Genomic DNA, 13,517 nt, shown 5'->3' on the forward strand with positions numbered 1-13,517 from the left:
ATCTATCTATCTATCTATCTATCTATCTATCTATCTATCTATCTATCTATCTATCTATCACGGGAGTGTGTGTGTGTGTATTGTCTATGCATGCTTATCAGTGCCCACAAAAGCCTAAAGGAAGGTGTTGAGTCCTCCATCGCTGGAGTACAAGCTTGATGTGGGTGCTGGGAACCAAACTCAGGTCTTGTGGAAGAATAGAAAGTTCCCTTAACTGAAGAGACATCTCTCCCAGCCCCTATAATCTCCTTCTCCAATAAAAAAAAGAACCTAAGGTTTTTTCTACCTCTCTATTTGTTTCTAGAGAATTTGTAATTGATTTTTATAGTATTTTGACAATGTTTGCTTTGAAATCCTTTTCAGACAGTTCCAACATCTGGCTTGCCTCATGGCTGCCACCGATTGGTTTCTTTTTTTATTCATTTTGTCACTTTTTTTGGCTGTTGGCTTATATTTTGGATGTTTCATCTGAGGCTCTGGATCACATCTTATATAGTTACCCTTTTCTGTCTTCTATACAAGTCTTTGCCTACTATCCAACAGCCATAGAGTCATTTTTGAGTTATCTCCTCTGCTTAGTCTCTGGCATCAGCTAGTGCTTTCTGAGGGGCCTGGAAGGGTTTTCTCTGGCCAAGTGTTGCATATCTCTTAAGCAGGAGTGGTGTGAAAGTCTGTCCTTGGTGGTGTCCCTGGCTGCTCATGTCTGTCTGGGCAGTGAATGGGGAGAGAATCTTGGTTCCTCTAAATGGACTCTAGGACAGGCCAGTAGGTCAGTTTTCCTGTTTATACCCAACAGCCTCAGTGGCTCTGGGCAGGGCAAGAATCTTTGCCTTGCAGGGACAGAGAGGCTTTCCTGACCAAGGCTCCTGTTTACCTTACAGGTTTTTCTGACTTGTCTAATAGCTCTCCTCAGCAAAGGGGGAGGGTGGAAGCAGAGGGCCTCTCCTTGGTTGCTTTTCTTCAGCATGACTCCCCACTGGTCCTGTTGTTCGAAGTTGTCAGAGTAACTCTATCAGGCCCAGGATAAAGAATCAATGATTCAGCTACCTTCTGTTGACTGGGAGATGAAGATGTCCCGATTCTATGCTAGTCTTCCAGGCCTAGGTTCTCAGACCTGCTCTCCATTCTTTAGAAATTTGTCTTATGGCATTTCCAAGATTTACAAAATTTGAAAATCAGGGATGATGACACCTCCAATAGTTCTTCTCTTCTTCAGGAGTGTTTTAGCTATCCTAGGTCTTTTGTTTTTCCATATGAAGTTGACAATTGTCCTTTCGAGGTCTGTAAAGAACTGTGTTGTAATTTTGATGGGGATTGCAATGAATTTGTGGATTGTTTTTGGTAGGATGGCCATTTTACTGTAAGTCCTACCCATCCATGAATATGGAAAATCTTTCCATCTTCTGGTATCTTCCTCAATTTCTCTCTTCAAAGACTTTAATTTCTTGTCATATAGGTCTTTCACTTGTTTGGTTAGAATTATAGTAAGATATTTTATATTATTTGAGGCTTTTGTGAAAGGTATTATTTCCCTAATTTTTTCTCAGCCTGTTATATTTTCTCAGCCTCATATATTGCTTGTATATATGAGGGATAGTAATTTTCTGAGCTAATTTTGTATCCAGCTACATCATTGAAGGTGTTTGAGTAACACCTCAGTTATGGGGTCACTTATATATGCTATCATATCATCTTTGAGTAGAGGTATTTTGACTTCTTCCTTTCCAATTTGTATCCCCTTGATCTCTTTCAGTTGTCATATTGCACTAGCTAAGACTTCAATTACAATATTGAATAGGTATGTAAAGAGCAGACAACCTTGTCTTGTTCCTGATTTTAGTGGAATTGCATTGAGTTTCTCTTTGTTTAATTTGATGTTGGCTACAAGCTTGCTGTAAATTGTCTTTATTATGTTTAGGTACATCCCTTGTATCCTCACTTTCTCCAGGATGTTTACCAATGAGGGTGTGTTGGATTTTGTCACAGGCTTTTTCTGTATCTAATAGGATGGTCATGTAGATTTTCTTCTTTCCCCGTGCTTATAGGGTGGATTATATGTACCAATTTTCATATATTGAACCATCTCTGTATCTTTGGGATGAAGTCTATTGGATAATGGTGAAAATTTGTAAGCAAATGGATAGAACTATTAAAAAAACATTATCCCAAATGAGGTAACCCAGAAAGACAAATATGGTATTTATTTACTTATAAGTGGCTATCAGCCATTAAATGATAATCAAGCTTTAATCTGTAGACCCAAAGAGGGTTCTAAAGAACAGGGTCTGGGGGGGACACATACATCTCCCTGGGAAAGGGAAATAGAGTAGATTTTGTGGTTGTACTGAGGGTTGATGGGAGCAGGAGCAGGAGGGATCAGGTGAAGAGTGGAAGGACAGAATTCAGGGAGAGATGGCTAGAATTGGGGATGGGTAGGAATAGTGTGGAAACCTAGTGCAGTGGAAACTTCCTGGAATTTATGAGGATGATCCCAGAAAACTCCTAGCAATAGGGATACAGAGTCTCAACTGGCCATTTCTTATAGGTAGGTAAGGCTTCTAGTGGTGGGACTGGTTGAATTCAATTGAGTTGTTGGCCATGGGGGTCCCATGGAGAGCCCCTATTTAACCCAGGTTATGGTAGGAAAAAGGGTTGTTCTACAAAAACTGACAGCGTGTGTGTGTGTGTGTGTGTGTGGAGGGTGGTGGTGGTGGTGGTGGTGGTTTGTATGTGCTCTGTCCAGGGAGTGGCACTATTAGGAGGTGTAGCCTTGTTGTAGTAGATGTGTCACTGTGGGTGGGGGCTTTAAGACCCTTACCCTAGCTTCCTGGAAGTTAGTCTTCCACTATCAGCCTTCAGATGAAGATGTAGAACTCTCAGTTCTTCCTGAATCATGCCTGCCTGGAGGATATCAAGCTCCCACCTTGATGATACTAGACTGACTTTCTGAACCTGTAAGCCAGCCACAACTAAATGTTGATTTTATAATAGTTGCCTTGGTCATGTGTCTGTTCACAGCACCAAAACCCTAACTAATATGGGGGTGGGGTACACATTGCTAAGGACAACATCCACACAGCTCATTGAACATGGAGAGGTTGAGCAGGTGCCCACATGGAGCCTTCACCCTTTTCTTCCAATCTCTTTGGCTTGAGAAGGTATTCTGCAGGTTATGGAAAGAGAACCCTGGGTACCAATCCAGTCACAGAACCATTGAGCAACATTCTGTCTTGCCTGAAAGATATGCTGGGACAAAATGGTAGCACAGATCTTGTGGGGGTGGTCAACCAATGCCTGATTTAACTTGAGGCCCACTCATTAGAGGAAACTCATGCCTAACACTGCTTGGATGGCTAGAAACTGGAGACTTGTTAGCTCAGAGACCTAGGGTAGAACCAAAAATGACTGGTCAAAACAAACAATGAAATGATTCCTGATACTACTCTGCTGTATTCGTAGATCAGTGCATTGTTCAGCTGTCATCAGAAAGGCTTCTTCTGCATCAGATAGGAGCAAATCCACAGCCAGACAAGACATTATGTGGAGAAAGTACAAATAGGAGGTCTCCACTGTGTCCCTCACCTCAGAGCTCAAGGAATCCTGTAGAAGAGGGGGTTGATGGATTTTGGACGTCAGAAGCGATGGAGGACACCAGGAGGACATGGTCCACTGAAACAACTAAGCAGGATTCATATGCTCTCCCAGAGACTAAAGTGGCAAGGATGGGGCCTGAACAGGTCTGCACCAGGCCCTCTGTGTATATGTTGAGCTTATTCATTGATGTTTTCGTGGGACTCCTAACTGTGGAATCAAGTATGTCTCTGACTCTTTTGTCTGCTCTTGGGACTCTTCCTCCTATGTTCTTCCTCCTATGTTGCCTTGCCCAGCTTCACTGTGAGGGCTTTTGCCTTGCCTTGTTGTATTTTGTAGTTTCCTGTGTGATTGTTGTCTCTTGAAGGCCTGCTTTTTTCTGATGGGAAATGGAAGGGGAGTGGATCCCAGGAAGAGGGGAGTGTGGGAGGAGGAGTAGAGGAAGGGAAAATTATGATTGAGATATATTGTATAAAAGGATCTAATATATATTAATTTATATTTATATATACATATATTAATTTTTGACCATTCCTAAGAAATAAGTTTATGTTGTATGGTATGGAATTTCCCATACCAGAGAAGCATAATCTACTCATTTCTACATCTACATTAGTTATATTTTTTCTGTTTCTAATTTAAGTTCAGATTTCAAAAATCTTGAAAATAACCTCTGCCAGACACAGGAATTTAGCCTATTTCTTTTTTTCACTTTTAATTATGGAGTAAACTGGATGAGTTGTTACAATTAACTCTAAATTGAGGTCATGCCCATACAGACAGGGATATTGCTGATCTTGTACAATATCATCAATACTGTTGGAACCACCTTTTTCCAGTCTATTCAGAGAAAACCTACACATCAATCATAAGTATATCTGAGAAGCAGCTATTTGGAAAATGGGAAGCAGTGATGGCCCTATTATATACAGGAAACGTTCAGCTCTTTTCTCCAGGGACTCTGTACATGGCAAAATCCACCTAGTGCTAACACCTGGGACATCGAAACCCTGAAATGTTCAGCAGTCCTGGAGAAGGATAGTTTTGGAATTACCCAGCCTGGCCTGATTCTTCTCTGAGCTTTACTGGAAAATAAGTTTAAATCAATGAATAGAAGTAGAAACTCAGGGTAGAAAAGCAGGTATTTATTTAGAATAGAATCTTCAGCCTACATTAGTCTTCTTGTTTATACTGTATGGTGCTTGAAAGTACTTAAAGTGATTTTAGCATTATTATATATAAGAAAATAAATTAAATGTAGGGGAAAGGAGCAAGAAGAAAGAAAAAAGAAACAAGAATATGGTTGGTGAACAACTGCTTCCCTGTGGTTTTCCAGAGTTGGAGTAAACAGCCTGTGAAAGGCACAGAGCTGTAGAATTTTTGCACTCACTTGCTTGGACTGGAAACTCAGGAATGCTCAGGACCACAGGTGGGGATGCTTAATGTGGAAAAGCCCTCAAGAAGTTCAAGAGAGGACAGGGAGTTTCCATGGGCATTTGCCCATAATATTCCATAGGTTTCCTATTCCTGGAACACGTTTGATTTCTTCTTAAAGATTCCTGAGTTGTCATTACGAGAATGCCTTGGTCCAGAGCACCATGACCTACTTGAACACTTTGAGCTACTGTATTCCTGAGGGATCCTATCCTAGCTAGGACCCCTTACAAGTCAGAGATCATGTAACAGACAGAGGTCATGAACAAGGGGAAAGCTTGCTATCAATCCCACAAACACCTGTTTTGAAAACTCTTCTATTTGATTCTTAGAATCTACACCCAAACTGTGAGACACAGATGTATCGTGTCCCTCTCAAGGCAGCTGGAAATCTTGATAATGCTGAGGACACGTGGGATCCAAGAAGCAGTATGGTGCCCGGAGACTAAATGACCACACTCCGTCCACTATGGGAGCTCTCTCTCTCCTGAAGAACAAGAACACAAAAACTACATTCAGCCCAATCTGTAGCCCGTGTATGTTGCAATTCCCAAGGTGAGCTGGTCTAACCCCTTAAGTGGTGGATCCTGTATTTCTTTCTTGACCTTTCATGAGGCCATTCTGTTTCCTCTCAATGGCCTTCCTCAAACACTGTCGATGCCTGAAAGCTTCTAATCTTATTTGCTCTGCCTATCACTGTTGCTTTTGTAATGATGCCAAGTCTTCAGTAGACTGAAGAAAGGGCTTTCTTTCTACTTCCCTGTTCATCTCTACTTACCAGGAAGACCGCTCTGTTCCCAGTTACACTCTGAACCATTCCTCTCACCTCTTTCATTAGCTTCATACTTCAGTATTCCTCTAGAGTTATTTTTCACACTTTTCCCGAACAAAATCAATGGCTTTTTTTCAAAGGATCACTTGTCACTTGTGGGTCTGTTTGGGGTTTATTGTTGTTGTTTTCTCATTTGATATATTCCTCAGACCTCTCCATGCATGTCAGGGGGGGGGTCATCATTTGATTACATTTCTGAAAATCTAAAGCTGGAGTTCAGGAATGAAATCATCCCTATCTCGCTTGAGAAGGGAAGGCACCTTTCCTGTAATAAACAGTCCTAAAGATATTATGTAGGTATGTGCATCATATTGCTTCCAAAAAAAGTTTATTATCAGAAAAGTAAGTGTCAAGAGATAAGGTTTCTAATCAGATTACTCTGGAGTGAATGCTCCCTGCAACAGAGGACAAAAATGAGCAGGGACAAAAGAACTAGGTTCAGGAAGACCTGGCATGATCGAGAGATACTCAAAGTAGAAGATTGTGGATCCCAATACAACATTTTTTATTAATAAAGAATTTAAGGCAAAAAAAATTATAACACATGGTATTCACTACAGAGCATTCTGGTTAGCCCAGAAACAAACACCATGGCTTTCTCCTCACTAGAATAGATATATATGGGCCAAGTTTTGAAGATGCCAAAGTGTTTTGGAACTCATTCTATTAGGGCAAGATTGGAAAGAGAGATAGTCTGAAGGAGGTTAGAAACACAACGACCATTCAGCCTGAAGCCACTAGAGTAGAAAGCTTGAAGTTCCTGCTTCAATTTGACTGAGTGAAAGGCTTTTAATAAGTGAGAGTTAACCCTAAGTCAGCTGAGCAGGTACTCCCCCAGACAGTGAGCAGGCACTCCCCAAGTCAGTGAGCAGGCACTCCCTCAGACAGCATAAGGTCTGTATTTCCTGGGCACTGAGCAGAGAGCACATCGTACCTATTTTAGATTACCAGGCAGTTGTGTGCACAGAAGCACTTGCTTGTGCATATTTATTAAACATTACTCTTGAGCGAGAAGGCTCCATGTGAGCCTAAAACTATTTAGTTCGCTTCCTATTTCTCTGGGTATTTGATGAAGTATTTTAATAGACTACTTTATTTTAAAACTATGGCAAACCTGTCACTGGTAAAGCCTGATTTAACAGTGACATATTCTTTTAATGAAAGGACCAGAGAAACTGCAAGTGACACACAGTCAAAAGTCACCATCTAGTGGCCCAACTCTGCACTGTGTTGAAAATGGCAACGCTTCAATGCCTTCGGAGACCTGTGCAGGAAGCACTCGGCCATCACAGAGACTCTTCATAACAGTAAAGCTATTAAGGCAACAAGCTACACCCTTAAATGAACGAATCTGCAAACTCAAGTTTTGGTCCTGAGCCTATGGACAGTGTCAGAATATAAAAAGAAGGTTTAATGCAATTCAGTGATATATCTAGAAACCAGACTCAGACCCAGTCAATGGGGGGGGGGGTGTTAAAATTATTTTAGACAATATCTTTGCTTCTCAAAGACAAGTTTATAAATGAAAATGGTGGTAGAATTATTTCTTGTGCACATCTTGATGATTTTTTTTTTAAAAAGTACTGATGCTTGGGAAAATTTAAGAAGCCATAGTCACAAGAAAGTGTTATGGATCTCAGTGGTTACCTTCTAAGGAAACAGTGTGAGTTACCAAAAAGGCTTGAGAACCAGAGGGCTATGTTCAAATGCAGGCTTCTTTTTCTATTGCTATGTGCTTTGCCCTTGCTAGTTAACCTTTCCGAGCCCTGTGGGGACTAAAGGAGTCAGGACTGGCTCTGTGTCTAGAGCATAACGTCCCATAGATTCTAAGGATTAGAAGGGCTACATACTTTAATGGGAGGAAAATAAAGAGAAGAAAAAAGTAACTTAGAAGAAAGCAGGGCTCAGATGTTGGGAGTCAAAAATTTGAAAAATATATATTTTTATTTTGCTAAAAGGATAAGGCATGCTTAGTCACTACATGAGAAAGGTCACCATACGACAGCGGCTCTAGGCGTCCTAGCTTTGATAGGCTCTGTGCTTTTTTACAGGATTCATTCTAATGAGCATCTTAGTGTGGATGAGGCCATTCCTTAAGCTTCTGCTGAGACAGTCAAATGGACGTGTGAGGGACCAGACCAGGGCAGAGGGCCATTGGCACACAAATCTTTAACTCAAATGGGCCTTACAGTACAGGGCTGTTGTGTGGAGTATAGGATATATGCAAAATGTACATAGCCCCGTGCCTCCAGGTGTTCTCACTGCTGCTTGCTGATCTCAGTGTCCACAGGACACTTTTGAGAAAGTGACACAGTTGCCACTGACAATTTCAGAAGCACCCCTTCCTTCTGGGCCACACTGTATTCCTCGATCCACTCTTCCATCTCAGTTTGCTTTAGAGAAACATCCTGCATCCCACCCCAAGGGGTTTGCTCCTTTGCACACGTGTTTGAGATATATACATACATACATGTATACATACATACATACATATATGTATACATACATACATACATACATACATACATACATACGTTGTGTCCTTCAAAGCTCCATAACAGACTGCTATTCTTAGATGATGCCATTTCTCTGGGGCTTTTCCTCAGAGCTTCCTAAGACCTAACTGTCTCAGCAGAAGAAAATGAAGAAAAGGGTTTGGTCACTGGTAGCCTGTAAGGTGCTTCTGAGTAAGTAAGTCGTTTACATTTGAGCAGTAGTGGAGTATTTTTATAAAGTATAAGCTGTCACTTGGGTGAGTTGATTATCAAACGGTTCCTTAAAGTCATGGTGCTTTTGAGATAGCATCTCATATAGTAGATCAGGCTGGCCCCAAACTTGTGGCAGTTTTCCTGCCTCAGCTTCCTGAGTACTGGCATTACAGTCTGGGACTAAAGGTATGCACTACCACACCTGGATTTAAAGAAATAATACTTCTAAAAAAGGAGACAGAGAGAGAGAGAGAGAGAGAGAGAGAGAGAGAGAGAGAGAGAGAGAGAGAGAGAGAAAGAAGGAAAGAAAGACCGGCCAGAGGTACTGTGTATTGGCATTTCATCTAGGCTCTGCCCCACAGTTACCTGGCAATAGCCAGGTGTGCATGACTCACTATAAAGGGGGCTGCTTGCCCCCTCCTTTCTCTCTTCCCTTGTTCTCTTACCTTCTTCCTTCTCTATCCCTTCTCTCCCCATTTCCCTACCCCCTCTCTTTCGATGAGCTCATGGATGGCTTCTCCTCCTCCTCCTCTTCCTTCTCCTCCTTCTCCTCTTCCCCCTCCTCTTCCCCCTCCCCCCTCCTGCTCTCACTCTCCTCTCACTCTGCTTCTTTTCTCTGCCTTTCTTTGTCTCTACTACCCCCTCAGCTCCCCTCCCCATGCCGTGAATAAACTCTATGGGCCCTCAGAGACACCCAGTCCCCCACAGCATACCATGCCTCCACCAAACATATCCCTGGCTTTTTTTTTCTTTTTTATAAAGCAGAAGACTGTGGGCGTGCATCCTCTTGTGTTTCTCCTTTAGAGTGCTAAATAATGACTGGCACCTTCAATGTTCACAGCACAAAGTTTTACTCATAAGTGGGATGCCAGGGTCGGTTTTCATCAGTCTGATGAGCCTTCCCCGGGTACATAAGGAAGACCTCATCCTCACACACAGCACAGTTGCTGGTCACTTAAACATTCACAGCTCCTCCTGCCTGTTTCTAACCTGGCCTGTGGGGGAAAAAAGGTTGTCAAGTCAAGGTTTGGGGCTGCAGCTGGGACCTGAGGTCCAGCTCCTCACCACGGAGTGCTTAGTCATTCTGAGCCTTAGTTCTTTACCTGCATACCAGCAGAACCCACCTGACCTGCCTCCAAAGGCAGAGAAGATGGCTGAAGCCCCACTGGGGCAGAGAAGACCCTTTGCAAGCTCTGGGTCTCTTCTGCACCCTGCACTGACTTGGCTCTTTCGTTCTAAGAAAAGGCAGTTCCCCTAGCCTGTCCTGACAGTTATTCAGAACTAGAAAAACTCTGTTGGGCCTGTGTCAGCTGTGGCCAAGGCCACCACGAGCTGAGGAGTCTCTCTGATCATGCCCGACCCTCCACAGGATGCCCCAGGCTCACCAAGCGCCTCTCCACATTCCCTTTTTTCCTGTTGTTCTTGCCTGGAGTCACATCCAGTGAACGGTAGCTGGGTGGTTTCTCCTCGGGCCAGTTTGGAGACTGTGAGCGGCGGCGGCGGCGATGGTGACTTCGCTGGGCACCCCAGTTCCTGGGCAGCGACTCTTTCTCCTCTTCAGAGCTCCAAGAACTGGGGCCCGAGGGTAGGGGAGGCGAGTAGCTGCGATGCCTGCGTCTCCCACGTCTCTGGGTGCCTTCTCGGGGCTCTGGTCGTCTGGGGGGCCAAGGAGCCTCACTGGATGAGGGACATTCACTCAGGCTGTCCCAGTCTGACCAGGGCATGGAGGACTCGCTGGGCCTAGAGCGGTAGTGTCTCCCACTCCAATGGGGATCCAGCTCCCCTCTCCCTGGGGCCCAGGGTCTCATCCCCCGGTCCTGGAGCTCTCGGAGGAAATCCGAGTGATGGCGCTGTCTCCGGCCCTCACTCTGATCCCAGTGTCTGGAAGGAGCAGGGTTGAGCCGCTGCTGGTGTGAGGAGTTGCTGGTCCTAGAGGACAATGGGTCTCTGATCAGTGGGGGCAGGTGGATGACTCTGCGTTCCACAACCTCTGCGGAGCCCAGGGAGGACAGCATGCTGCAAGGGTGGCCAGATTTGGCTCTGAGATCCGGAGGCAGAGGCTGGGCTGGGTTGAGGTTCCGCAACTCTTTCTCCAAATATTCCAGGACACCGTTGGCCACCGGAGGGGGAGCGGCCATCTGGGTCATTGGCATCTGCGGAAGGCTGGACCGTAAGGACAGATCTGAATGGAAAGCATAAGGATGGAGCACACTGAACTGCTGGTCCCAAATACCCTCCTAGGAACCAGGGCATCAAAATGTCACGTTAGTAAGCAGGATTCCACTCCCTCCCACCCTCCATCGAAAGACACCCATTAGTGCGCATGCTCCTCAGCAGACTGCACCTCTGCCCTCACCCTCTGCCCTCCCTTTCCCATGACTTTCTGGCAAAGTTTACCTCGCTGCAGCAGCGGGTTCATTGCATAAGATGAAACTTGGGAGCTCCTGTCCGCCCCCCAGTACAGGGGTTTTTCCATCATCTGAGGACCTAGGGCCTGAACCTGCTTCATGTAGCGATGGCGGGCCAGGGCTGCAGGGGAAGAAGGAGAAACGCAGACCCTTAGCTCCACACCTCCCACGTGGTCTGTATTTCCGGCTTCTTGCCTTGGAGCCCGTTCTTACCTATCTTGCATGGAAACAAGAGTTTAGAGGCTATGTCTTTAGCAAGGGGCTGGGAGTGAATTTCCTATATTAAAGACTACATCTCTCACACTCCAGGAAAAGTTTACTTAAAAAAAAAACCAAAAAAACAAAAAACAAAAAACTTCGACTTTCTAGCCTCAAAACATGTCCCCGTGTTACTTGCTCTCCAGGTCACACAAAGGGCATAGGCAGCCAATCAAACTTCAGGTCACACAAAAATATCCCACATAGTATAAAGGCTTAGAGGAGGCTATGAGCCAGACTGGTAGCTCTTGAGCCTACAGGGCAAGCTCAGGGCTATCTGTACTGAGGGGAAGAATAAGACTGTCGTGTGTCCCTTAAGCATGTTTCTAGCTGGAATGCCAGCCCTGGGTGGGACCAGGGACACATAGCTGAAGTGAGTTGTAGCAGATCCTTGTACTCTTCTCCCTTACTAGCTGCTGGGGTTTCCCCAGTTAGGGGTGGACCAGGCAAATCAGAGGAAAATACTCCCTTCCTTGGGGGTGGGGGGGGGGGTAAGTGGGTGGAGACAGTGCAAAAACAGCAGCACGAAGGGTCTATGCAATGTCATTTCAGTCCCCTAGGTGCAGCTGTTCTGAAGCACACACTCTGCAGCAAATGCAATTAAAAGTTTGTTCTTGTTCCTGAGTTCCCATTTTGAGGTGATAGTAGTTGAGTACCATTTGACTCCCAAAGGCTCTGCCTATACATGCGTGGAGCAGATGCATGCTGCTACACAAACCGTGACAAGGCTTCCACCCCACCCCGGTAGTCTCACCGGCTTCAGGGTTTGCTGTAGAACGGCACGGACTCTGCCCAGAACAAGACAGAAGGTGAGTATTCTGTACTCAGCTACCGTGTGGGAGGTCTGCTGAGGCCACTAAGAGGCCATCTTCTAACACAACAGGAAGTGGTTGCCACAGAGCCCCCACAAGTGTCCAAAGCTCCAGCCCCATTAATGAGTCACAGCCCCGCCAGGAAGAAATCAAATGCACTCGAAGTTGCTCCTAGATACCAGCCCCCAGCACTCCAGTCTTAAAGGAGACAGGAGCAAGGGTTTATCAGTCCCCTCTACTGGCCACCATCACCACAGCACGCTAACCCTTCTCTCCTCTCCCAGCTCTTCTCTGTGTTTTGAAATAGAATCTCACTCATGCCATAGCCCAGGCTGGCATCAAACTTAATGATCATCCTGCGACACTGAGAACTAAGATTACAGTCAGGAGCCACCACATCTCAAGGAACCTGGCCTTGAGATGTCTTTTAATGTGGGAAATAGAGGAAGCGGAGATCACAAAAGTTACATTCAACCCAACATCCCATAGAGAGCACAGATGCCTTTTCTGTCAGCTTGGATCTGGTTGCTTGAGGATTCAAGACAATTCTAAGAAATGAGGCTGCCAGGGCTAGATTTCTTTAAACAAAGGTTCTGAGGGCCAGATGGACTTCAACCACCCAGGCTATTCAAGCTGTGCAACTTGGAGTTTCAGAGTCTGTGGGTTAGACAGATCTTTTGCAGAGTTGCTGGAGTTAAATGAGGCAAAACCCATGGAATGCCCGACAGGTGAGTCAGTAGAGACCCTTATTTTCATCATAATAAATTGTTTCTTTCGCCTTAGCTCCAAGAGAAACATACATATGCGGAATCTTCGTTTCTGAGGGAAAAGTCAGGGTATAATGTTTAAGGCATCTACTGGGGGCAAAGATAACAATATTTCATCCACCTCTGAAACCTATGCATCTCCCCCAGTGTCCCCAGAAACCTTCCAACTTCCCTTGCCCATGACTGGTTACCATTCCATACCTCCACCTCTCTGCCATCACAGAAGCCGGCCTGATCTTTATTCTCCTTTTACCCCATGGCCTCTCCGTCCTTTGCTTTTTCTCACTGGCCAGTCACATCTCCAACACCTCAGCAGCTTTGGGGATGCTATACCCCCTTTAAACTCTTGTCATTTTAGCCTCACCAGCAGAGGCAGACTTTCTGGCCCTGGCCAAGCAATAGGACTTCAAATAATCCTCCTCAGGACCAGCTTTCTTCGGGATCATTCCATTGAATGTGCCTTTCCTCCTCCTAGGCTCCTCATTGCTCAGGCTCCCTTGAACTTCTAGTGGATTATTTTGGCTTTGTTAAGGACAGGAGCCAGCCTACACAGGAAGCCAACATCCATGGTTCTAGATCACTAAGATCTGTGGTGTAACTGGAGGACTATCTCTCTCCAGTCTTCACTCTCTCCTGAGATATATATATGGAGAGAGAGAGAGAGAGAGAGAGAGAGAGAGAGAGAGAGAGAGAGAGAGAGAGAGAGA

At 44.9% G+C, this 13,517-nt stretch overlaps 1 protein-coding gene across 3 annotated transcripts in view; it reads right to left on the bottom strand.

Moving 5' to 3' along the window:
• Positions 1-4,715: 4,715 nt before the first annotated feature.
• Positions 4,716-13,517, bottom strand: part of Ildr1 (immunoglobulin like domain containing receptor 1) — a 34,113-nt gene continuing 25,311 nt past the window's right edge. The window contains exons 6-8 of one of the 3 annotated variants that reach the window (XM_028752232.1): positions 10,963-11,094; positions 9,992-10,747; positions 4,716-5,512 (exon numbers count right to left, since the gene is read on the bottom strand). In XM_028752232.1, the coding sequence (XP_028608065.1) occupies positions 5,493-5,512; positions 9,992-10,747; positions 10,963-11,094 (908 nt within the window). In that variant the 3' untranslated portion in view covers positions 4,716-5,492. Of the gene's footprint in view, positions 5,513-9,950; positions 10,748-10,962; positions 11,095-13,517 lie in introns of all 3 variants that reach the window. The other 2 variants (XM_028752231.1, XM_028752233.1) reach the window with 2 other exon arrangements.

The sequence above is a fragment of the Grammomys surdaster genome, unplaced genomic scaffold, assembly GCF_004785775.1.
Source record: "Grammomys surdaster isolate TR1022 unplaced genomic scaffold, NIH_TR_1.0 125889, whole genome shotgun sequence".
Classification (NCBI taxonomy): Eukaryota; Metazoa; Chordata; class Mammalia; order Rodentia; family Muridae; genus Grammomys; species Grammomys surdaster.